Genomic DNA, 22,637 nt, shown 5'->3' with positions numbered 1-22,637 from the left:
CCGGAGCTTTCTACCTACCAAGTCCGAGCTACTTGGTACAGGCGGATACACTAGGTGCCACGCTGCCACGCTGCGTCTGAAAGTGCGAAGTGTGCGAAGTGTGCGAAGTAGCGAAGGTTCGGTCTCCAAGTCTCCAACATCACTCTAGGGGAGTCCAGTCTCAATCCCCCTTCCTCACTCAGCCTCTCCCACCGGCCACCGATCGACAAGTCGACAGGTACCTATTCGTACGTCCATTGTTTGATTATCAATTAACTTTGCTTAGGCACCTTGCTTCATGTTGTCTTGCCGCACAGCCTTTGCCTCGTACAGGCCCAGCAAGCGTGCTAGTGCAAAGCTCTGACGTCTGCGGACCGGTCCCCCAGGCCCCCCCCCCCCCAGTGTTGGGTCTGCTGTTGGAGCAGCATAACTCGCCCTGTGCTAGGTATCCCAAAGGTACGGATACTTGGGTCTGCGTTGCTTTGCTTTGCTTGGCCTAGCACTAGGTACCGTATAGTTCCAGTACGGATACGCGTCTCTACACAGTAGTGTACGAACATTTACAATACTTCCCTTCCTCACTGATAACGTACATCTCATCCTACCTTCGCCTTCCTCTCATTTGTCCACTCGCATTGCCCTTCTCGTACCTTGCCTCAATTCCCCTCCTGTTTATGGCCATCAATCCAACCCACTTACCCTCTATCAGCCTGGTCAATCACAATCTGGAAGGGCTAGTCACGGAGCCGGAAAACAAGACAGTCTAAAAAGCCTAGAACTCAGACTCAAGCCTTGCATCCGCCCTGCCTTACAGGCTTCTTGAGCATTGACGATTCAGCTGCTTTGTCCCACCCCGGCCCTAGTGTCATTTGGATCCGCGACGGGAGCTTCCAAGCCTGCGTCGCCTGCGTTCCCCTCTCTCACTGAACTCAACTAACGCCTTTCATCCCGCATACGTAGGGCTCAAAAGGCTCAGTAGTACCTACCTTACGGATAGTGTTGACCCTCTTGTCTGTTCTCCCCTTCATCTTCTGCTGCTCGTGCTCCGCGCGAACTTAGTACAAGGTTGGGACAGCTCCAAAAAACCTCCACTTAGCAATTCCCCCCAGACCCTTACTACTAGACGTACCGGCCGTCCTTCTTTCCTAGAAGACTTGTCGCAGTCCCATCTATCCATCCTTTCCTCTCGCCTCGTTTACCACCTGCAGTTCGCAGCCTTTTATTTCTCGATTGTCGTGCACATCTGGAAGACGCCGGTTCACTGACCGTTCTTGTCGAGCTCCTACAGCATCTCGCCCGTCCTGATTCTCTGCCCGCGGGGTTGAGGAAGCGGGATTCGGATGGCATCACGCTGTGTTTCGAACGACTCGTGATGGACCAAGTACTCCGGCGCCCAAACCCCCTGCTTGCATCTCTTTCGCCGAACAACTAAAGCCAACAACACAACCTGTTATCTGATCCCGCGGTTTTACCAGGTCTAGGTTATCCAAGAATCCATCTCAAGAATGGTCTACTGCGGCAAAGCCTCTCAGGGCTGTCAAAACTGCCGAACCCGTCGCATTAAGGTGTGTAGTACTGATCCCCTCAACCCTCGAAGAGCGGCTCTTCTGAAGAAGGCCCTGGTTTGGACAATTCACCCCTCAACCTCGTTGCTGGATAAAATTGACCAACATGGGACCGTGGTTGACAAAATTCCCCTTATAGTGCGATAAAGTGAAACCCGAATGTTCACAATGCATCCGCGTGGGCAAGAAATGCCCCGGGTATCGAGACCAACTTTCGCTCATGTTCCGCGATGAAAGCACCAAGGTCATCAAAAAAGCACACGCTCAGTGGGGAGTTACCGATGGTGCTGAGAATGGTGCTGAGCGCGCATCGGCCTCGACAGCTCCGTCACCGCCTGCTTCTTCGCCCTCTTACAGCCGGAAGGGCTCGCCGAACAGCAAGAGGTCTGCATCAAGATCAGGAGCCGCGAACGTACCTTCACCAGCCTCGAGCTCGGCATCCTTTTCCGCCTCGCCTTCGTCAACGTACCGTTCTGCGGGCTCTTCATCACCACCAACGCTCCCGGCTGTCAAGGAAGAACACAACCGCGAGTCCAGCCCTCCGACACTCCAGATAGGATCTACCCTCGAGGAACAGGGCGTGCAGTTCTACGTCAACAGGTATTTGATAGGGCATCCTGATGAACCCAAAAACGGCCAAGACTTGAACACAGAGGGTTGGATATGGCATCCAGCAGTACAGGACGTCATGTGCGCCGTAGGCCTTGCTGGTCTGCACAACCTGACTGGCAATGCCAAAATGATGTCGACTGCGCGAGAGAAGTATGGTTCAGCACTACGACATACCGGGAAGCTGATCCGGCCTCCCCATACACCGAGCATAGATGTGACAATGAGGGCCGTGGTGGCCCTCGCCATGTTTGAGGTTCGCCCCCCAACTCTCTGCTGCAACTATGGTTACGCGTCTTTGACTGTTGCTGTTGTTCGTATTGGCTGACCTGGTTTCTTGCTCGTACAGGTTGTGAAAGGGACCCATCATTCCACAAGCACCGTCCATGCCCATGTTATGGGCGGAGCTGCGCTGATGAGAAGCTGGTGCCCTATGCCCAGTGCACCTTTTGCAGGCTTCAGGGCCTTATTGCAGCTGTGCTACTCAATGGTAGAGACCGCTCCTCCTGGTCTGGATTGTTTCGTAGAACTGACGCTTTCTGTAGTTCATACCTCTACACGTTGCTGGCATGCCCATGCCACCGGACTTTTACGACTGGGTTTCTTATGGTTCGCAACTCCAGCTGCCCATAGACCGACCGTCGACCGACCTAGCGGTTCTGATCGCTCGATTTGTCGAAACCTCGTCAATTATTCACAACCATGTCATCAGCGACGGAAAACCAAAGACGGCCAGCGTTATTCAGCAGCTTCTGGATCTTGATCAAGATTTGGCCTCGTGGGAGAATGGACTGGAAGGAGATTGGATTTACCGCACCATTCACGCCACCCATCTCCCTCCTAAGGCAGTGTTCCAGTGCGAATACCACAAATACCACGACGTCTGGACTGCTCGAATCTGGAATTACTACCGATGGTGCCGGATTCTGGTCAACCAGAATTTGCTGGATCTGACCAATAAGAATCCTGTGTCCAGTTTGTCGCTGGTATCAGCGGCTGCGCGGGACGAGTTTCTGAACGTGATCCGACATTTGGCGAGGGATATACTTATTAGTGCACCAACACATTGGCGACACCCGGCCCTAGACGGACCGGCTCAGATAACAGTGGAAAGTCCCGGCGGAGGAGGAGCTGGATCAGCAGGACTACCGGCATTGCTATTCCACCTCAAAGTGGCGGGTTGCGCTCCTGGAGTGCCCAAAGACTACTGGGAATGGGCGTTGGGGATCATCCAAACAATTTGGGGCGACATGGGAATGTTGCACGCACGATCGATGATGGAAGCCATGCGAGCGCATGAAGACACGGTGCTGAGAACTGGTGCAGCTGGGATATTGGCAGATGATTGGTAGACGGGGCCATGGGTCGGAAAAGGGAAACGGCGTAACGGAGTTGAGGAAACCAGGATGTTTTTTTGGTCTTGAAAGTTTAGCAAAGGTCCGGAGCAGCGGCCAGGTGTGGCTGGGTGATACCATCGGTTTTGGAGTAGGGCTTCGTTCCTCCCGGCATGAAAAATGGCACGGCAAGTTTAAGGAAGTTCTGGCGTGAGGTATATCCGAAGCAAGTTCGTGAGGGCAGACCATGCGTCAAGATGAGTTGCAACGGTTCCTGGTGGGATGGTTGCGGCATAGCCACTAATTTGCAATGCTACCTTATGGGCCCGAGGCGTTTGAAGATATCTCCAATCCATTCTGTCAGTGGCATCCTCTACGATACATTCATCAAATAGTAACTAAGAGGACCAGAGAAGGATTTGCGCGTCTAAAAGTGACGAACGCTGTTCCGGAATCTGATATTTGAGCAGTGCGGATTACGATACTCACGGTCTGTTAGCACGGTATGCTGGAGAGATGGCCTACGAGCTCTTGCATGTGGAGGCCCCAGGCTCCCACGCGTGACCTCCACTGGGACAGCCCCCGTCCTCCTACCTCACCCAACCAAAGGCAACCCGACGACGACATTCAACGGCTACGATAAGGCCCAGGGCGCGACGCATCGCAATTATTTCATCAACCATCATATCGCCTGCTATCCGATGAGACGTTCGAAATTTTTTTGAAGTCTTCTGCCATGAAGTGACGCTCACGGGCAGAGTTTCATCGCCGGACATTGATATCCCGCGTCTCCGTCGCCAAAGTGGCCCGTCGCCACACACCACGACCCATAGAGACCCCTCCATCGCGATCGTATCGCACTCCGCCGTCATCACTACATCGAACCACCTCATCGGGCGAAACAGCCTACAAACACGATGGCCGCCGTTTCCGACTCCAAGAAGAGTAATGCGCCCGCATCCTCGTACTCTTGCCCAGCTCTGACGGTACACTAACCACAACTTGCGCATACAGACGACGAGCAGACGATCAAGGTCGCATCGAAGAAGGACCCCAAGAATAAGCCCGACGGCCCTATTAAGCTCAAGAAACCCGCTCCCAAGTACAATAAGCCTGGAAATTGGAGGGAAGGAAGCATTGTGGAAGGTGAGTCGACTGAATCGCGTAACGGATACGAGGCTTGGAGACTGACCGATGTGAGCACCAGAAGACAAGAAATCAAAGAAGGATGATTCCGCATCGATATCTGTCGCTTCTCCCGGACCCGTCGTTAATCCCCTCGATGATATCGCGCGCGAAGCCTTTGCGACTGGCCGGCCGCTGGAGGACACGCCCGACCTACAACAATGCAAGCATTGCAAGAAGAGCATCCTTAAAACAGCCGCCAAGGCCCACATCGCCGCGTGTCTCAAGCTGAAGAAGGAGAAGGCCCAGAGGAAAAAGGAGGCGAGAGAGGCCCGCGAGCGCGCCAAGGAAGCTGCACGTGAAGAGGAAGCCAGAAAGGCAGACGAAGATCCCGATGGCAAAGGCGATGATGACAGCGACGGCGATGAAGACGGTGGCGACGGCAAAAAGGCTACCGGCAACAAAACTGCAAAGAAGACGGGAGGTAAGAAAACCGACGGTGATACCGGCAAGGGCAAGAAGCGCAAAGCAGACGGAGACGCGGAGAAAGGGCCTAAGCAGAAAAAGAAGAAGGAAGAACCGAAGCCGAAGGCCCCCAAGCCAAAAGGTATGGACCGTTGTCTCATTGGGATTCTCACCTGGTTTCTGACTATGTACAGGTCCCGTGGATGTCGAACGCCAGTGTGGTGTTCTGTTGCCCAACGGGCAGCCTTGCGCCAGATCTCTTACGTGCAAGAGCCATAGCATGGGCGCAAAACGTGCCGTTGCGGGCAGATCTCTTCCCTACGACATGCTTCTGGCGGCATACCAGAAGAAGAACCAGGCCAAACAGCAGAGTACGTGGCTCCCTGAACACGTTTTAAAGACAATGCCACTGACAACATATCATTATAGAGGCTGCTCTCGACGCCAATGCCCCACTAGAGGACGAAGATGAAGCCAACGCCGGGCCGGTTGACTCGGATGAAGAGACGGCTGCTGTCATGAGTGCGCTGGCGCACTGGAATCCGCAACCTGTGGTGCCGCAGCCAGTCCTCATTCCAATTAAGAGGCAGTACCAGCTAGCTCGACTTCACGAGCAGCTACAAATGGCGACGAACGGTGGAAGAACAAACATATTCAAAGTCAACGGTTTTGGGGCGCAGAGGCTTCCCCAAGGTCATCCAGGACTCAACGACACGGAGGACGCGCCTGGCGAGCTTGACGACGTGAACTTTGGAGGCGCCCGCAGGTCTTCCAGCTTCAGCATGCAAAGCCATCCTCAACGACGGCCGTCTGTAACAAGCAGAGGATAGTGTAGTGCAGGCGTGGCTGCAGGAAAGAGGCCCACCTGTTGTGACTTTCTGATACTCTTGCCAGGCGGAGACGCCATTGGATTTTCTTCGTGGGAGAGGGTGGTCTCCTGCATTTTTAACTAAAAGGACGGGCGGCGTTATGATTTTAGGCGGTATACCATGTGGTCGCAGCTGGAAAGAAGTTGCTTCTCTCTTTCCCCTCATCCGTGTTTCTCAAATTGCCCATTAGGTTCTCTTTCAGCAGCGGCGTTTGGTGGGTTGTGCACTAGGGATCTCTCGCTGCTACTTGCGGAAAAGTAGCAGCGCATGTGTGTATATATTTATCTCTATATGAACGATGCGTTTCGGATGTAAGACGCAAAGGATGACAAGTCCAAGAAACTAGATCTCCTAGTTCTAGGTCATGAAAGCATGGGTAACAGTAATCAAGTTAAACCCCCCGTGTACCATGGCGTAAAAATGCCATCCGAACCCAAAGTCGCGAACCGTCGATTGTGAGGTACATGGTATTTCATACTTTACCTATAGAGCTGGGATTATACAAATGAGATGGCAGGTGGGTCTGTTGGTTTGCGCATCCAGAGCTACCCCCGTCTGCGCCGTCTGCGGATTAGCGCCGCTATAACACTTTCACGCGATGATGACGTCGTTATAGTCAGGCTAGTTAACCCCGGATTTTCGCCGTGACCGCAAGCACTATCGGCGCCGAGCTGACCTCGGTACCACACATCTGCCGCATAGGTTGACAGAAGGAAATACCGTCGTCTTCGATCTTCATGCTCGTTGATCTCGCCCCCTTACCACTTACATTTTATACGTCCTAACTTGCATATCGGCTACACACGCTGAGGAGAACAACAAGGATCTACTGCAGCGCGCCAACCTACAGTATCTCTTACATCGACGCTTCTCTAGTTACTCCTACAAAACCTCTTATTCTCATAGTTGAATCCAATTGATTTGTCCTTTCAAGTCGTATAGCACTCCCACACGACCATGGCGCCCGCAGGCGTCCTCGATGCCTTGGGCCACGCCCTCGCAGGCGCCCTTGGAACTGCCTTCTCGACAGCTGCAGTGTATCCCCTCGACCTTGTCACCACACGCCTCAAAGTCCAGCGGCAGCTGCGAAGCGAAGATGCGATCTCCGAAAAGGACCAGTACAAAGGCGTGGTGCAAGCCATGAGAGCCATCACGGCGAAAGAAGGCGGCATATCAGCCCTCTACACGGGTCTCGCCCAGGACGTTTTCAAGTCCATCGCGGACTCGTTCCTCTTCTTTCTGTTTTACGAGTACTTTCGAGGCACGCGCCGGCACTCGCGTGGGAAACGACTGTCGGTCCTGGACGAGTTGGCCGTTGGCGCATTGGCGGGCGCCTGTGCAAGAGCCTGCACGACGCCAATTGCGAACGTGGTTGCGAGAAAACAGACATCAGCAATGATCGAAAGCAACGAGGAGGGCGGCGACGCATCGGTGTGGGAAATTCTCTCGTTAATTCGCGCAGAAAACGGCGTGGCTGGTCTTTGGGCCGGTTATTCCGCATCATTGCTGTTGACCATCAACCCCAGCATCACATTCTTCCTCAACAAAAAGCTGGGAAAGACTCTACTCCCGGACTCGGACGAAGCCTTGCACAACACGCACACTACATTCCTCCTCGCTGCTGCGAGCAAGTCTATTGCGACCATCATCAGTTACCCCATACAGACCGCAAAGGCCAGACTGCAGATGCGCGGTACTGCTTCGCCGCGGAGGAGCACCGATTCCCAAGAAAGACCTCGTGCTGAGGACCTCAGCAAGGAGCCTTCTAGTCCAGGTGCGCTGGCCAAAACGAAGGAGGCGCTCGATGATAGCGTGCTCGCCATTGTCTTGTCCATTGCCAGAACTGACGGAATAACGGCCTTGTACGCCGGGCTTCAGGGCGAGGTGCTCAAGAGCTTCTTCAGCCATGGCCTGACAATGGTATCCAAAGGCGTCATTCACACCTTCGTAATCCGCCTTGGTCTTCTATTGGTGTCCTTGTCACGGAGACAGTCGCGCGATATCAAGTTGCAGCACCTGAGACGAATTTTCCTCAGACTTCGATGAAATGACATCTGTTCATTTTCCCGTGGTTTCGAGGCTAAGACGGTTCGGCGCTGCGTGACTGTTTCTGAGAGAGCCTTCCAGAGCATACAAGACAGTCATGCCGATGAACAGCTTTTGGACGGTGCCTTTGCCGATTCACATGAACCGTGCTATGCAGGTCATGAGCACGACTGCATTAGCATTGGAAAGCGACGCCGCTTTTCTCAACTTTGCTTGCTCCCCGAGCAGAGAACCCAGTGCCCTCGGACCTGAGTTCTATCAGCCCGGCAAATTCCTGTTTAGGTTCCTTGTGCTTGCTATCTGGGCGGGCCGCAGGAAGCCTAGCATCGCACACATAGCATGCATTTTCTTGCGGTGTCATAAACTTCACAGCGCAATTGCGGCAAATGACGTGACCGCACTTTTCGGCCATAAGAGGTCGCGAGGCATTGCCGAGTGTCTTGACACAGGACGGGCAAATGCGCCGGCTGGAATTGGTCTTGGTGTCGAGCTCTTCTTTGAATTCGAGCGAAGTGAGACTCTTGAGTGAGAAGGAATGCCGAGACTCGTCTACCGAAGCCGGGCAGATGGGCGCCAGCTTAATCTTTTTGGGAGCGGCTGCCAAACCTTCCGCCATACGAGCTGCATTGGCATCTGGTGTTTGCCCTGGTGTCCAGAAGAACGGTATACTCTCCTTGGATGCCTAGAAAGAGTTAGCATGGCATAGCTGGGTAATCGGGGTCTAAGGGTAGATAGTAGCATACTTTCTCAGCTTTAATCAACTTTTTGGCCTTCGTGCGATCCTCCTTGGCAATTCTGTCCAACTCATCCTGGTCCAGCACAAACTTCCTCTTGGTGACCTGAATGTCTTTGGTGGTGTTGGGGTCGGCTCCCTCGATTTTGGTCGATAGACTGGATGATGAAGATGCCGTTGCTGCAGCCGACGGTTTCAGCCCTGCTTGGATACTCTCAAAATCTTTGACGGCACGTTCTTGGGCTTCAGCATCTTGTTGTGCCTGCGCCTCCAAGGTCGCCTGCTCATTCTTCTCCCGAAGTTTTTCTTCGCGCTTGATTTCCTTCTTCTGCGCGAGCAGATTGGCCACAGCGCACTCTCGACAGAAAATGTCGCCGTGACTACATGAGACTGGGTCCCTAGCCATCTCAAGGCAGAGGTAGCAAGAGCCAAAGGGGAGAAAAGAATCGCGAGACAAACGGGCTGAGGTGGATGCCCATGCAGCCTTGGCCATATCACGCTCGTAAGAGGTGAAGACGCTACGCGACGTGTTTCTTTTGCCTATAGATAGTCAGATCCACGAACAGATGCATATGAGGGGATGTACTTGAAGGTTGAGGGCTTACTGTGTGCCATGGTGTTGATTATGACAAGGAACTTGGCGAGACAGACAAATCTACTAAAGTTGAGCAAAATAGGAACCGTGGTATGAACGCTCTGTTAAATGATAACGTTGGATTCTCGATCTGGTTTAGTTGAAGGATGAGGTGGTGGATTGTGAAGAAGTCAAGCAGTTACCTCGTATTAAAGTAAGGTAACGAGATAGACGAGTGGGTAAGGAAGTTGAGACGGGCCAGGATACCATTGTCCAGGCAAAGCAGAAAGACATGTCAGAGTGACAAGGAACATGGCCCAGGCGTCGTGAGCCGTATTCGCGGTACTGAAATATACTTATGTACTTATCGAGCGCGTCTACCCTCTTAGCGAGATGAATGCTCTATAGCGACCCACTCTAATGTAAGGCAAAGACAGCTTTTTTCTCGATTCTCATCTTGGATTCCAATCGGCAGCCAAACTCGGAGTGCCAATGGCTGATACAATCTTCTTCTTACTGCTCATACACAGCGTGTGAATTTTTTCTCAATTACCTTTCCTAATCACGTGTTCGTCATTGGCCCGAAGAGGTGGATTTATGACGCGGTTGATTCGCTCCAATCACCGTGTCACCTACTGTCACCCAGTCACTTTCCTCCCTTTCACTCATTTCACCAGTTCGGGCCGGCGAGGTCGAAGACTGTCTTCCCGCGCGCCACACTTGTAGAAAAGAAACATGACGGCCTTGGAGGAGAGGCCAAGTGAGCCAAGCCTACCATGGCGCATGGCGTCTTCGGCTATAATGGGCCTTACTGGTGCCATCTCTCGAGCCTTCTTATACACCTTTCATGATGTCCAGACCGAGAACCAAGCTCGATTTTTAGAAGTTCTGGACAAGCGTCGAGCCGAGACTCCTGAACGTGGTCTCATCACTGGTACTTTATCCTTGTCGTATTCTCTCAAAGACGATGAGCTTATAACTGACAACTATGGATTGCAGTCTCAAACCACATCAGCGTGTGAGTTTTTTCATTTAGTTTTTTCAAAAGTAAAGACCCGTCTCTCGTGCCGATCTGACGCGTCTTGAATCGATAGTTTAGACGACCCCCTAATATGGGGTGTGCTGCCGCTCAAGTACAATATGTACCCCCTGAGTGCGAGATGGGGTCTGGGTGCTCATGACATCTGCTTCAAGAACCGGTAAAGACCACCCATGTTTCAACTGGACATTGAGGGGCCTCCACTAACAAAATCGCAGCGCTTTCAAAACGTTCTTTACCCTCGGTCAGGTTTTGCCGACATATCGCTTGCTGCACTCCCCCTATGGCGGATTATTCCAGCCCACCATGACCCAGGCCATCCGCTTAGTATCCGGCCCCGGGGCACTGTTCCCCTTCAAAGCCGCCTTCGAAGCTGGAAACAACGAAGTATTTTCCGCGCCCACTTACTACAGAAGCAAGCACGGCGCGTGGGTTCACGTGTTCCCCGAAGGCTGTACGCATCAAAATCCTGAACGAACCCTCCGTTATTTCAAGTGGGGTGTTTCCCGGTTGATCCTCGAATCCGACCCGGCCCCCCAGCTCGTTCCCATGTTCATCGACGGATTCTCAGACATCATGCCGGAGGATAGGAAGTGGCTGCGATTTCTCCCACGCATCGGTGCCAAGATTCGCGTCTTTTACGGCGAGGCTCTTGAAGTGGGCGAGGCCTTCAGAGAGCAGCGTCTAAAGTGGAAGCGTATCGTGCAGAAAGAAGTGGAGGCCCGAGGCAAACCATTGAGCGTCGGCGAAGTACCAGAGTCCCTGAAGGATCATCCTGAAGCGATCCAGCTGCGTGTAGAAGTCGCCAAGACTGTCAGAGACATGGTGCAAGAGCTGAGGATAAGTGCGGGATATCCTCGTGACAGCCCGGCATTCGCTCTTGCTGAGACATGGGAGCGCGAACCCGAGGACAAGCAGTTTAAGAGTCCTGTAGATGACAGCCTGGTTAACAAAGAATAATGACACTTCGACTTGGATGGCGGCTCATAGAAGGCACGCCATATGTACAATCTTCTACACTTTGTAAATATACAATAAGCGGGACTCTTGGATTGCATTGTTTACTACATAGTTGCGAGCGATACTCGCGACTGTCATAATCACCCTCGCTCCCGCACACAACGCCAAAAGAAGCGAAGTTATCAGTAACGCCCGTAATGCCCCTTTGGCAAAGCCTGCCAACAATGCCATACCCTCCACTATGAAGTTGCAACTCATTGCTGCCGATGCAAATAATGCATAGCAGACCCCCGGTCCCGTAAAAGCATAAACCACAAATGCATGCGGGCGCCTAGCCACGGTTCGAAGCCCGAGAATCAGTAATTTTCGTAAGACCCTTGTCCCGGGTAGGCTCTAGCTTGTGCTTGCAAAGCTTGCTGCTGATGCTGTTGCATGACGATATCGTTGAACCAGGGGTGCTTGAGGGCTTCGTGAGCACTGATGCGAAGTTCGGGGCGTAGCTGCAGCATTCGTTGGAGCAAATCGATGCCAGTAGGATCGATCTGAGGAAGAATCTGACGAAGGTCTTGAGTGGCGTACATCTGGAAAGTGGGTTTGTACTCGGGGAATTGCGTAATGCCAGTCCAGGTTCGTTCGGTTGGGGTTCCCATGATGCGGAAGATACGAATAATCTGGTCCTCGTTTGTTGTGCCAGGGAACAGTGGTCTGCCGGTGTACATTTCCGCCATGATACATCCCGCAGACCAGATGTCAATGCTGGTGTTGTACGTTCTGCTGCCCAAAAGGACATCTGGTGCGCGATACCACAACGTGACCACCTCGTTCGAGAACGTGTTGACGGGAATGCCGAAGGCACGAGCAAGGCCGAAATCACCAAGCTTCAGCTGTCCCTTGCCGTTAATTAGGAGATTCTGAGGCTTCAGGTCTCGATGTAAAACTCTGTTCTGGTGGCAGAAGTCGATGCCTCTCAGCAGTTGATACATGAACGACTTGATCTGGTGGGGCTTGAGGGCGCCTCTATCGCCATGGGTGTCCATGTATTTCTTAAGATCTCCATCCATGTATTCAAACACCAACATCAGCTTATTCTCGGTGTGGATCACATCGTGGAGGGCGACAATGTTCTCGTGCTTCAGCTCCTTCATGAGCGAGATCTCTCTTATCGCCGTCGAGGGGGTGCCTTCTTCCGAGTCCAAGTGGATTTCTTTGAGAGCGACAAGCTCTCCAGTCTGCCGGTTACGACCTTTGAACACCTGCAAATAAACAGTTAGTCTCTACGCGCATGAAGTGTGGAACTGAAAGGGCATACGGTAGCATAGGTGCCCTCGCCAAGCTTCTCAAGCTGCTGGAACGAGCTTGGGTGTCTCTTGCCGTCCATGTCTGCTGAATGGAGCTGGCAACGATGTTGAGATTGTGGGTAGTGCGGAGAAGTTCACCGTGTCGACGGAATCAACAAACAAGATTCTTAGGCTCGGCTTGGGATCGTAGAGACAGTCGTCGACGAGGCTGACTGGAAGAGGAGAGAACAGAGAGTTGCGATGCGCGCCAGCCCAAGACGTGTGCTACGATAGGGGCTCGCACGACGAGTAAAGTTGCCTGAAAACTCTGTATGCGGGATGGTTGGGATGGATGGCTTGCGTTGTGGTCGACAGCTAATGGTATGATCAAGCAATAGTGCAGTGCGGATAACTAAGTGTGTGTTCAAATGATTGTCGGAGCTGAAAGGAGTGACGACAGAAAGTGGTGCGGTTGCGGCGTGGTTAGTGTTGGGTCGCATTCAGCCTGTCGGTCGACCTTGCACCTTGCGGAGACGTGAAGAGGAGACCGGGACCCCACCACTTACTTCCTAGTTTTTGCTACCTCATGCCGGTCCAATATATTGTTTTCAAGCTATAGTTGAGACAAGCGTAAGAGGAATCAACTTGATTTCCGATCTCGAACAAAGGAAAAACTTCCCCTAATCATGGTACATAGTGCGGAACTCCATGGCATCTCTTTCTTGACGTGTCAACGTGTACCTATCCTATGATAGGGTTGGCGCGCGTTAATGTTACTACCTACCTAAGGTAGGTAGCACGGTAAGGTAAGTAGGAAAAAAACGGCTCTCACCTCAGGTTCGGCGTGGGCAAGGGACTGGTGACCGACCAGCTGCTTCCCGTGGCAGTCTCCATTATCACCCCGCACTAGTACAAAAGTAGTCACTCGCTCCACTTGGGCCTCTTATCGCCTCTCCACCCTTGCGGGATGACCTTATCGCCATCAGACCCCTCTCGTCTCGTCGGTCAACGACACAACCGACCTCTTACCTTCCATACCTTACCTACTCACCTACTTTACTAACTATCTCAGCCTGGCATTCCGTCAACGCTACTCTGTGCATAAGTGGCGCTTATGTGCCCTACTACGAAGCTCTTTTCAAAATTTACGTGAACCACATATACGCTCCAATTAATAACGATCTGATGATACTGTCGCGTCGACATGCGACCCTTAGCTGGATGCGACTCGTTCCCGGGGAATCTCTCCTCAGGTGATGGGGCCAACGAAAACATCGCTTCGGCTTCGCAGAGTACCGCCTCACACATGTCCTTTATCCTCGCTGACGAAGCTACCATGGAAGCCTCCTTGCCATCGCATCCTTTTTCTGCTCCTCGGGCGCGCGAACAGCGGAAACAAGCTACCTCCGCGACCCCCAGCGACGGATCAACGCAGAGACGTGAATCTGGCACAGCTCCACCAACCACTTCGCGTTATACATCATCTTTGCAACCCCATGATGCCGTATCTCATCGGCCAAATTGTACCAGCAATCCCTCGTCGGCGGGGATACCGACACCTCCTCCGCCGTCTCTATCTCAACCTATGACTCCCATACTCTATGGCGTATCAGGACCATGCTCTGCTATCAGCAGTTCGTCATCGCGGCCCAACTCGCTAGCTGGATCGCTTTCGGAATACCAGGAAAGCTTTGTCATGAGTGCCTTCGGAACCTCGGACGCTGGTCGCCCCCAAAGTATATACAGTGGCGAGGTTGCTCAGCAGTTCATTATGCCCACCATCAACGTCCCTAGTCGGAGACCCTTCACAGAAGCTGGAAAGGGCCTTGGTAGGCTGAAGCTACTCGTAGCTGGTAAATCAGGTATTGCATGATCTTGTGCTCCAAGAATAAAGCATTCGCTGATGAAACGTGTCTTCTCAGGCGTAGGGAAGACCGCTTTGATCCGAACTATAACACAATCTTGCTCGCACATCGTACACGTCGACCCTACCGTGCCAGTGGCAATGGCGTCCAAAGGTTTCCTGCCAGCAAATACGATGCCGAATAGTCCTCCGATATCTCAGGGCACTTTCCAAATCACAGAGACTTTAGCCAGCACCAAACCGTACCCCTCCTGGTGGAAGGATTCGGCCTTTCCATCCCCTACGCCTGGTCCGATTCAACTAGAGGACACAATTCTAGACAGAAACATCTGTCTGGTTGATACGCCTGGATATCAGGAAACATGTCGCGTATGTTCTGCAAGCAATTCACCCTTACGAGCCTCGAATCGACTAACAAGATCATAGCCAACGGATACTATGGGCCAAGTCTCACAATACGTTGAATCATACCTTCAAAAGAGCCGTCTCGACGGTCTAGAAGACCCCGATGTTCTAAAAACAATCAGTGGAAGCGGCGGCTTGCTTGTTGATGCGGTGCTCTACATGATTCCCAGTTCAGGTAAGAAACTACGCTATCACGAAATGAAAGCACAAACACTCAAATCATCTTAGGTCTGTCTGCGACTGATATACATTATCTCCGTCAACTGGAGGCACTGACCAATATTATTCCACTCATTGCGCATGCCGACACTTTGACATTAGAGCAGACAGCAGCGGCTAAGAAGCACATTGCCCAACAACTTGCCGAGGCTGGCCTCGGGCTGTTCTCTTTCGATCCCTTGACGGATGGCGTAGGAGAACAACATATATATGCTGCTTCTAGCGAGTTAGGATCGGATTCAGAGGTCATGGACGCCAGTCTGCTCATGAGCTCCGAGTATGTGCAACCTTTTGTGCCCTCCGATCTCTCGCAGTTAGTGGAAAACATATTTTGCGTGAATGGCGCAACTTGGCTTCGCCATGCTGCCGCAGCAAAGCTTCTGGGTTGGCGCACTCGTCACCCTGGGCCTAGTAACGTCTCCGGCTTCGCCTCAAAGTCAGAAGGCTCGACGGATATGTGGTTGATGCGTCCTAGGGCCGGATCACTGACTCCTCTTGCCTTGAGTCGCGCTCCAAACTATTCTGCTTGTAATGAACGACTCTGCCGAGTGCAGCTCACGAACTGGGCGGCAGATTTACAACGCAGCCTGGCCAACGAAAAACGGATGCAAGAGCTCAGGGCATGGGAGCAGGCGGCTATGTTGTCGAGGGAAACTTGGAGAGATGGCCGCTCAGCATCAGGCGGCGGGGGCGCAGATATGGCGTTGACGAGAACAAGAGGACGGGGAGAATGTCGGCAGTCTCTCCGTAAGAGGAGACACAGTACAGGCTCTGGCCTAGATTGGGGGCTTGTAAGACATCAGGATCCTTTGGGCTTGCTTCAGCTTAATGCCGACTTTAGGTGGCAGGGTTGGAAGACGCTGGAGATGGTCGGTGGTATTGGGATCCTGGGCGGTTTGGCGTGGTTGCTTGTTTAGAGTCACCATAGTAGCGAACTAACGGTGGCATTTGGGCATGGCGTTTCACCCGAAATCATGGCAGCTATCGGGCGTACATACCCTATTGGGCGTTCGTGTGGAGAGTAGAAAATACTAGCCACTCTGGGTACCTTAGTTGATGGGATTCTTTAAAGTTGTGAACTGTACAGCCTGCGTGTACTCATGCCGCTATGGTGATGGAGGTCTGCCCAGGGCCTTTGAGTCGTTGACAACATTGACCGGCACACTGGGCTGGGCGCTCAGTGGCCCACTGTCCAGCATCCAAAGTGGGTGGGTCGGTTCCGCCGCCTTTCATTGGCTAATGAAGAGCAGCCTACCTCAGGTCTATTCTCCACTATGCAAACGCGCCTGCTTTCCTAGCCTGCCACTTCAACAACGGGACCTTGACTGTCCACCTTACCCATCCGTACCTTGCCTCACTCAGACCTTTGTGCCTCGCGTCCTAGAGGTGAACGGTACCAGGTCTCCAGCTGCAAGGCACTTGGTGACCACCTAGTTTGAGCTAAGTTATCACAGCGATACCTACTTCGGCTTGGTTGTTCTCGCAGTGGAAGCTTCTTCCTTGACAGCCTTTTCCTTTCTCTATTACTTCTTTTGCTATCCTCCTTCCATCACCAGGGTCGCCCAACCGTCGCTTCTCCAGCTAAGCCTGTCCTTCTCTATTTACTTATCGCATCTATTTCTTCCAGAAGCAACAATCAGCCATGGCTAGCGAGGAAAGACCGTTGGGCGTGACGCCGCCCATCTCTACTGCTCTTCCCACTGAGGCGGAAAATCAAGCGAAGGAAATGCTCATGGAAGAGTTGAGGAAGCAGAATACTTTTGAGAGCGCTGCGGATACCCAAAAGAGGCAAGTCTTCGAATCAAGCCCCCGGTCATTCCCGATCTGTTCTTGCTAACGATCTTCGCGGTTGTCCATAGATACGAAGTCATTGCGCACCTCGAGCGGATATGCGACGAATTCGTGAAACGAGTGGCACGGAAAAGGGAGGCAGGCAACGAAGCTCTCATTAGAGACGCTAGAGGAAAGATCTTCACCTATGGCAGTTTTCGCTTGGGCGTCTTCGGCCCTGGCTCCGATATCGACACTCTCGTTGTCGCTCCGAAATACGTAACACGAGCCGACTACTTCGAAATCTTCCCTAACCTGCTGAAGGAAATGGCGCCTCCTGGCTCAATCACCGATATGGCAGTGGTAGCCGACGCCTTCGTGCCAATCATCAAATTCGAGTTCGATGGCATCAGTATCGACCTGATCTTTTCTCGCATTGCTATGCTAAAGCAATTGAACAAGGACTTTACTGTCCAAGACTCCGGCCTTCTTCGAGGTCTAGATGAGGCTGAGCTTCGGTCGCTCAATGGCACACGGGTTACAGATGAGATTCTCAGCTTGGTTCCCGAGGAAAGCACCTTCAAGTTGGCCTTGCGTGCCATCAAGCTTTGGGCGCAGCGTCGGGCCATCTACGCAAACATCATGGGATTTCCTGGTGGCGTGGCCTGGGCCATGCTGGTTGCTCGCGTCTGCCAACTATACCCCAAAGCCGCGAGCTCCGTCATCGTCAACAAATTCTTCCACATCATGCGCCGCTGGCCATGGCCACAGCCCGTCCTTCTGAAGCACGTTGAAGGCGGCCCTTTGCAGGTCCGCGTTTGGAATCCTAAGGTTTGCTTCCCCTACTTCCCTGGCCCTAGCTTCATATGTGCTAATCAAAGTATAGCTATACAAGGGCGATCAATTCCATCTGATGCCTGTAATCACCCCGGCCTACCCTTCCATGTGCGCCACGTACAACATTACCCGGTCAGCCATGACTGTCATCCAGCAAGAGCTCAGCAGAGGATGCGACATTACCGACAACATCATGTTAGGCAAAAGCCCCTGGAGCGATCTGTTTGTCAAGCATACTTTCTTCACCAAGGGGTACAAGTATTATATCTCTGTCATCACTGCTAGCACAGACAAAGAAGCACACAAGATCTGGTCAGGCTATGTGGAATCCAAGGTCCGTGTTTTGGTTCAAGGCTTGGAACAGCACCAATCGATAGCTTTGGCCCATGCATTCAACAAAGGTTACGAGCGTCGGCACAGGTGTGCGAACGACGCAGAAGTTTCCCAGGTTCAAGCTGGCAGTTTCTCGTTCCTAGCAAAGGATAGCGACGTCAAACAACAGGACTTTGAGCAAGAGACGAAGGTCGAAAAGGTTGAGCCGATTGAAACGAAGCCCGACATGAGCGGCATCCCAGGGCTCAAGACGGAACCCACTGACAACGTACATGGGCTCAAGACTGAAGAAAATGAGACACAGCCAGGTGTGAAGACGGAAGGAGTCAAGTCGGAAGACGAGAATTCCAAAGCTCCCAATCAGATCCCGAAGCATAACCCTTATACCGACGTCTTTACCACCACGCACTACATCGGGCTGACCCTGAGCGAAGGTAAGTCTGCTGCCGCTAACGAAAACGAGTTCAAAAATCGGGCTTCACCTTTCAGTCTGGGTCAAAGTGGCATGGCAGCTAACTGTTTAGGCGCGAAATCACTTGATCTATCCTATCAAGTCGAGAATTTCAAGACCTTATGTACACAGTGGGAAAAGTACGACGCGGTTCTCAACTCGTTGAATGTTCAGCACGTGCGGAGGTAGGCGATACGGGCATATTTCCTTTGGTGGCATTTGCTAAGTTCAGGACAGCTTCAACCTTCCCGACGACGTCTTTGAAGCCAACGAAACGAAGCCTCAGAAGCCTCAGAAGAAGCGTGTCATCCCGAACGCGAACGGCGCGGCTCAGATCAAGAAGAGGAGTGCTTCAGAGGTACTGCACTGGTTTAGTTCACGGCTACGCTTGAGGGCTCATCACAAGACTAGCGAAGCTTTGGTAAGCGCATGGCTGACACGTTGTATAGGAAAACCAAGAACCACCCGCCAAGCGCCAGCAAGCTTCTGTCACGGCTGCCGGTTGAGTATGGACTTTGGACCAAAGTGTCCCACGCCATCGACCCTAATAAAGACTGTCAGCATTGGTAGCATCTTTTGCCTCTGATCCACTGACCAATAGGCCAAATCACATCTTCGAGTTTGACGTCCTACAACACGGACTGTCTCATACCGTACCAACACTGGATAACACACTCAGAGAGAGAAAGCGAAATAGACACAAAAAAAGAAAGGGGGAAAGGGAACTGAAAGAGAAAAAAAGCCATCGACGACCCGGCATTACCCTGATGCCAGTGTATCCACACTTTACCTGCAAGACCCCCTTCCATAACCCAACTTTGGGTGGAGATCGCAAAAGCAAAAGCAGCAACATACTCGGTATGTTTTGTGGGCTTTGGTAGGTTGCTCGTTCTGGCCTGAGACGAGCGGAGACTACTAAAGAGCATCAGGAACATTACTGTCGCCCACGAGGATGCACTTTGGGACACGTACGCTTTGTAATGCAGAGCGAATTCATTTCTCTATGCTTCTTCACGCAAACACGGGCAGGGCTATTGAGTCAAGGCGAAGCCAGTTGTATACTAGATACCATCGATTTAGAGGATTGACTATGCTTTGTCCCCAATCTCTACCCTTGCCTTGCTCTGATATCTTGTGACTTCGTGGGTGCCTAGGCGACTAGAGGTGTCCGTGCCTCTCTGTCCATCTGAGGTCTCCACGATTCTCGAGCCGTTTCGCTTGACGTACTGATTGGTCGAGATTGATTATAGCTGATCCAGGCTACCTCAATCATCGTCATCATCGCTACCACTTGACCATCCTTCTCGATACGCCTCGGCGAAGTCGGCTAGCTCATTGCTAATGTCTTCCCGGTCCTCCACGCCAAGAGAGGACGCGACGGTAGTGCGCAGGGCATTCAGCGCGGCAGACACTGAAGTATCTGTGGAAAGACTGGTCTTGACGCCAAACGAATCGCTCAACGGCTTGCCGCTGCCGTCGAGGTAGATCTCGGGGAAACTGTCGAGCATAGGGAAGCCCCTATCGGTGAGATACCTGCCATCATGAGTCAGTTGTCAAATTACGAGCAAGCCTTTGGAAGGATAGCGGTAGTTGTCTTTTCTGGCATACCTTTGTGTACTAGTCTCTATGAGCGCAGCCCTTGGCCGTTGCCGGCTATCTCCGCCCTCGTCCTCGTCGTGTTTCATGACTTGCTGTGAGCCACGTGTAGTGATTGTCTGCCCGAAAAGGTGAGGCTTGCCGCCTCCGCCATTCATATTCCTTCTTCCAGGAGTAGGCTTGGGTCGGAGGATATCAAACAAGTCCGTGTCAAGCTTGGTAATCTCGCCAGCTTTGTCATCATCCAAACCTGACTCTGGTGCGCGGGTGTCTTGTTTCGTTTCCGAGGCTGGGTCGACGACGGTCATTTGCAGACGGCTCATGGTCTGTCTGCCGCGTAGATTCAACCCACTCACCAGCTCGCCGAGCGTCGCCTGTAGACCACTGCCAGAGCTGGTTGAGTTGAGCCGGGAAGCGATCCCTGCTGTTTCCATGGCCGTACTTAGCAAGGCCGTGGTTTGCCAAGGAGATTGCATGTCGATGCTGATGTTTGAGCTCAACCGTGCTTGGGGGAGAGCCATGGGAACCAGCATCGAGGCGTGCTCACACATGTCCTTGACTGCCCTTGCAGTGTTGGCGAGCTGGAGGCGTCTTTGGTCCTAGCGTTATCATTAGCTAGGCTAAGGAGTGTAATGAGCGCGCAAACGAAGTTTGAAACTTACGATGCGGGCAGCGGGTACAGGAATCTGCAGACCCCACACCCAAATTGTAGTCTTGCCATACTCATCTCGCAGGCGCTCTACATACTCGGTCGCGAAACCTCCCCAGGCGTCGTCTATAGTTGTCACGATCTGGAGACCCTGCATCTGATCGGCCTCCTCTACGAAGGGACGGAAGTCTCGATCGACAATGTCATGTTCCTTGTCTAGAGAATCGAACAATTCCCTGCCCAGAGACCACTTGTCAAAGGGCCTGATGGAGGAGTTGATCTCATAGTCATAGAGCTGGTTGAGAGACTTTGGGTGGTAGTAGACGCGCGAAAAGTCGGACCAATACCGCACGTCGGAGGACTTGAGCTTTGGGGCAGGCGTGCCGAGGTCAAGACTTTTCTGATAGGCGCTCGGCTCTACCGATGTCTGTTTGTGTACTTGCGCAGATCCTTCCCTGGGGTCGGCGGTGGCATGTTAGGTGGCCGGTCTGGGATACTTGAAAAAGGGCCAACGGCTGGGGTCAAATAAAGATGGGCGCGTTACGGACCATAAGTGAGCAGGTGCCTCTTCCTGGCTTGCGTCGTACAAGGCGTTGATCTTGCGAAGCGAGCCGAAACCGCCCTTTAGATCATAGACGACGGTACGCGGGAGGAAGGTCTCGGAGCCATCTAGGGCCACACCCGGACGCCAGTGAACGTCGTGGTTCACCGGGGATTCGTCCTGATCAGAGTAAGTGAAGTAGGATTCCTGGCAACAAGGTCAGTTTGTGTTTAGAATAAGACGCATGGGATTCGCTGTTGATAGAGCTAAACGTCTGAATACCTGGGTGTTCCAGAAATGAGTTGCAGCATAGTTGCTCAACTGGCCTAGCTGGAGAGTGATGATCTCGTGCATACTGTTTTGTTCTAACCTGAATTATGAAGGTAAGTAGTCAAGATGGCTTCGCCGGGCTGCACCAATCATAGATGGTCCGGCAAGGTGAGCCGGGGGGGTTTACTGCGGATGGATCCCGAAACTGGTAGGGAACGGGACGGGACTTGGGCTTTGCAATCTCAGTGCCAGGTCCATTTGGGCCGTTGAAGTGCGTCAAGTGAACCCGGTAGTGGGGTAGGTCTTGGGCGTGGGCCGGGCTTAGGGCGGCCGGCGACGGCATCCGCCCCCATCGGGCAACGGACGCTGATCTACCGTCCCATCTTCCATCAACCAGTGCATGCACCCCGTCTTGCGGTACTCACTTGCCCTCTTGACGTTGACCATTGCTTGAGGTAGGAGAGAGTTCTCCCTCCAGCACGACTACCTAGCCATTCGTAGATGGTCTTGAGCTGGCACTTGCTTTATGATCGGCTTGTAAATGAACTAATGGTTTTCCCCACCAAGGGCGAAACCATGTTGGTCCTTATTGAAAACAAGGGAGCGTTAGCAGCAAGTGAGCGGGAGCACCACCCGCAGGCATCTGGGAAAGTTGACTGGCTTGACTGGCACGCATCCAAGTTGTCTCACAGCACGGGGGACCTTAGATTCCAGCAAAAGGAGAAATACGAAAATGGGAGCAGACATTCTCTCCCCCCCTTGAGTAGGGGCCAATCGGGGCTCCCATTTCGAGGTCATACACAAGCCAGCAGGCGGTCGTGCACATCCCAGTGTGAGTCAACCTCGGCGAGCGAGATACGCCGCTGCACCAAGGCGAGGAATGAGGTGTCGAAAAATCGTGTTGGACCAGCCAAGGCCCCTTCAGACATACTATCAAGGGGTACCTTGGGTAGAAGCAATTGGGATGATTCCAACTCCCAATATCGAAAGGTGTTCAAGGCTTTCGGCACGGCAGGGCGGACGGGGTCTTGTTTTGAGGTAGGAACTTGGACCTCTGGAGGGTACCGTTCCTATGCATACCTTACCTTGCTCTGTACGAAATACCTACCGGTACTTGGGTAAGTGGA

At 52.7% G+C, this 22,637-nt stretch overlaps 9 protein-coding genes across 9 annotated transcripts; 6 read left to right on the top strand and 3 right to left on the bottom strand.

Moving 5' to 3' along the window:
* Positions 1–1,484: 1,484 nt before the first annotated feature.
* CABS01_00172 (uncharacterized protein) lies at positions 1,485–3,505 on the top strand (the record flags this gene model as incomplete). The annotated part of the gene is made up of 4 exons (XM_060533555.1): positions 1,485–1,544; positions 1,684–2,409; positions 2,503–2,643; positions 2,699–3,505. The coding sequence occupies 4 exons, from the start codon at positions 1,485–1,487 to the stop codon at positions 3,503–3,505; spliced, it is 1,734 nt and encodes a 577-aa protein (XP_060406069.1).
* Positions 3,506–4,404: 899 nt separating this feature from the next.
* On the top strand, positions 4,405–5,907 carry CABS01_00171 (uncharacterized protein; the record flags this gene model as incomplete). Its single annotated transcript, XM_060533554.1, has 5 exons — positions 4,405–4,432; positions 4,502–4,633; positions 4,695–5,219; positions 5,272–5,448; positions 5,507–5,907. The coding sequence occupies 5 exons, from the start codon at positions 4,405–4,407 to the stop codon at positions 5,905–5,907; spliced, it is 1,263 nt and encodes a 420-aa protein (XP_060406068.1).
* A 996-nt stretch (positions 5,908–6,903) lies between these two features.
* On the top strand, positions 6,904–7,992 carry CABS01_00170 (uncharacterized protein; the record flags this gene model as incomplete). Its single annotated transcript, XM_060533553.1, has 1 exon — positions 6,904–7,992. The coding sequence occupies one exon, from the start codon at positions 6,904–6,906 to the stop codon at positions 7,990–7,992; it is 1,089 nt and encodes a 362-aa protein (XP_060406067.1).
* Positions 7,993–8,167: 175 nt separating this feature from the next.
* CABS01_00169 (RING finger domain-containing protein) lies at positions 8,168–9,340 on the bottom strand (the record flags this gene model as incomplete). Its single annotated transcript, XM_060533552.1, has 3 exons — positions 8,168–8,674; positions 8,736–9,265; positions 9,331–9,340. 3 exons carry the CDS (start codon positions 9,338–9,340, stop codon positions 8,168–8,170), a joined length of 1,047 nt encoding a protein of 348 aa, XP_060406066.1.
* A 694-nt stretch (positions 9,341–10,034) lies between these two features.
* On the top strand, positions 10,035–11,298 carry CABS01_00168 (acyltransferase; the record flags this gene model as incomplete). Its single annotated transcript, XM_060533551.1, has 4 exons — positions 10,035–10,233; positions 10,299–10,317; positions 10,394–10,498; positions 10,557–11,298. 4 exons carry the CDS (start codon positions 10,035–10,037, stop codon positions 11,296–11,298), a joined length of 1,065 nt encoding a protein of 354 aa, XP_060406065.1.
* A 356-nt stretch (positions 11,299–11,654) lies between these two features.
* Positions 11,655–12,676, bottom strand: CABS01_00167 (uncharacterized protein; the record flags this gene model as incomplete). The annotated part of the gene is made up of 2 exons (XM_060533550.1): positions 11,655–12,551; positions 12,608–12,676. The coding sequence occupies 2 exons, from the start codon at positions 12,674–12,676 to the stop codon at positions 11,655–11,657; spliced, it is 966 nt and encodes a 321-aa protein (XP_060406064.1).
* Positions 12,677–14,160: 1,484 nt separating this feature from the next.
* On the top strand, positions 14,161–15,980 carry CABS01_00166 (heat shock protein; the record flags this gene model as incomplete). The annotated part of the gene is made up of 4 exons (XM_060533549.1): positions 14,161–14,404; positions 14,498–14,808; positions 14,866–15,019; positions 15,073–15,980. The coding sequence occupies 4 exons, from the start codon at positions 14,161–14,163 to the stop codon at positions 15,978–15,980; spliced, it is 1,617 nt and encodes a 538-aa protein (XP_060406063.1).
* Positions 15,981–16,705: 725 nt separating this feature from the next.
* CABS01_00165 (uncharacterized protein) lies at positions 16,706–18,960 on the top strand (the record flags this gene model as incomplete). The annotated part of the gene is made up of 6 exons (XM_060533548.1): positions 16,706–16,803; positions 16,923–17,643; positions 17,720–18,437; positions 18,528–18,639; positions 18,692–18,812; positions 18,904–18,960. 6 exons carry the CDS (start codon positions 16,706–16,708, stop codon positions 18,958–18,960), a joined length of 1,827 nt encoding a protein of 608 aa, XP_060406062.1.
* Positions 18,961–19,719: 759 nt separating this feature from the next.
* On the bottom strand, positions 19,720–21,594 carry CABS01_00164 (misato Segment II myosin-like domain-containing protein; the record flags this gene model as incomplete). Its single annotated transcript, XM_060533547.1, has 5 exons — positions 19,720–19,987; positions 20,063–20,649; positions 20,713–21,154; positions 21,248–21,447; positions 21,523–21,594. The coding sequence occupies 5 exons, from the start codon at positions 21,592–21,594 to the stop codon at positions 19,720–19,722; spliced, it is 1,569 nt and encodes a 522-aa protein (XP_060406061.1).
* Positions 21,595–22,637: the final 1,043 nt, after the last annotated feature.

This window comes from Colletotrichum abscissum (assembly GCF_030869225.1).
Source record: "Colletotrichum abscissum strain IMI 504890 chromosome Unknown Scaffold_1.1, whole genome shotgun sequence".
NCBI lineage: Eukaryota > Fungi > Ascomycota > Sordariomycetes > Glomerellales > Glomerellaceae > Colletotrichum > Colletotrichum abscissum.
The sequence above is the reverse complement of the archived record's forward strand: the minus strand, read 5'-3'. Positions and strand labels throughout refer to the sequence as shown.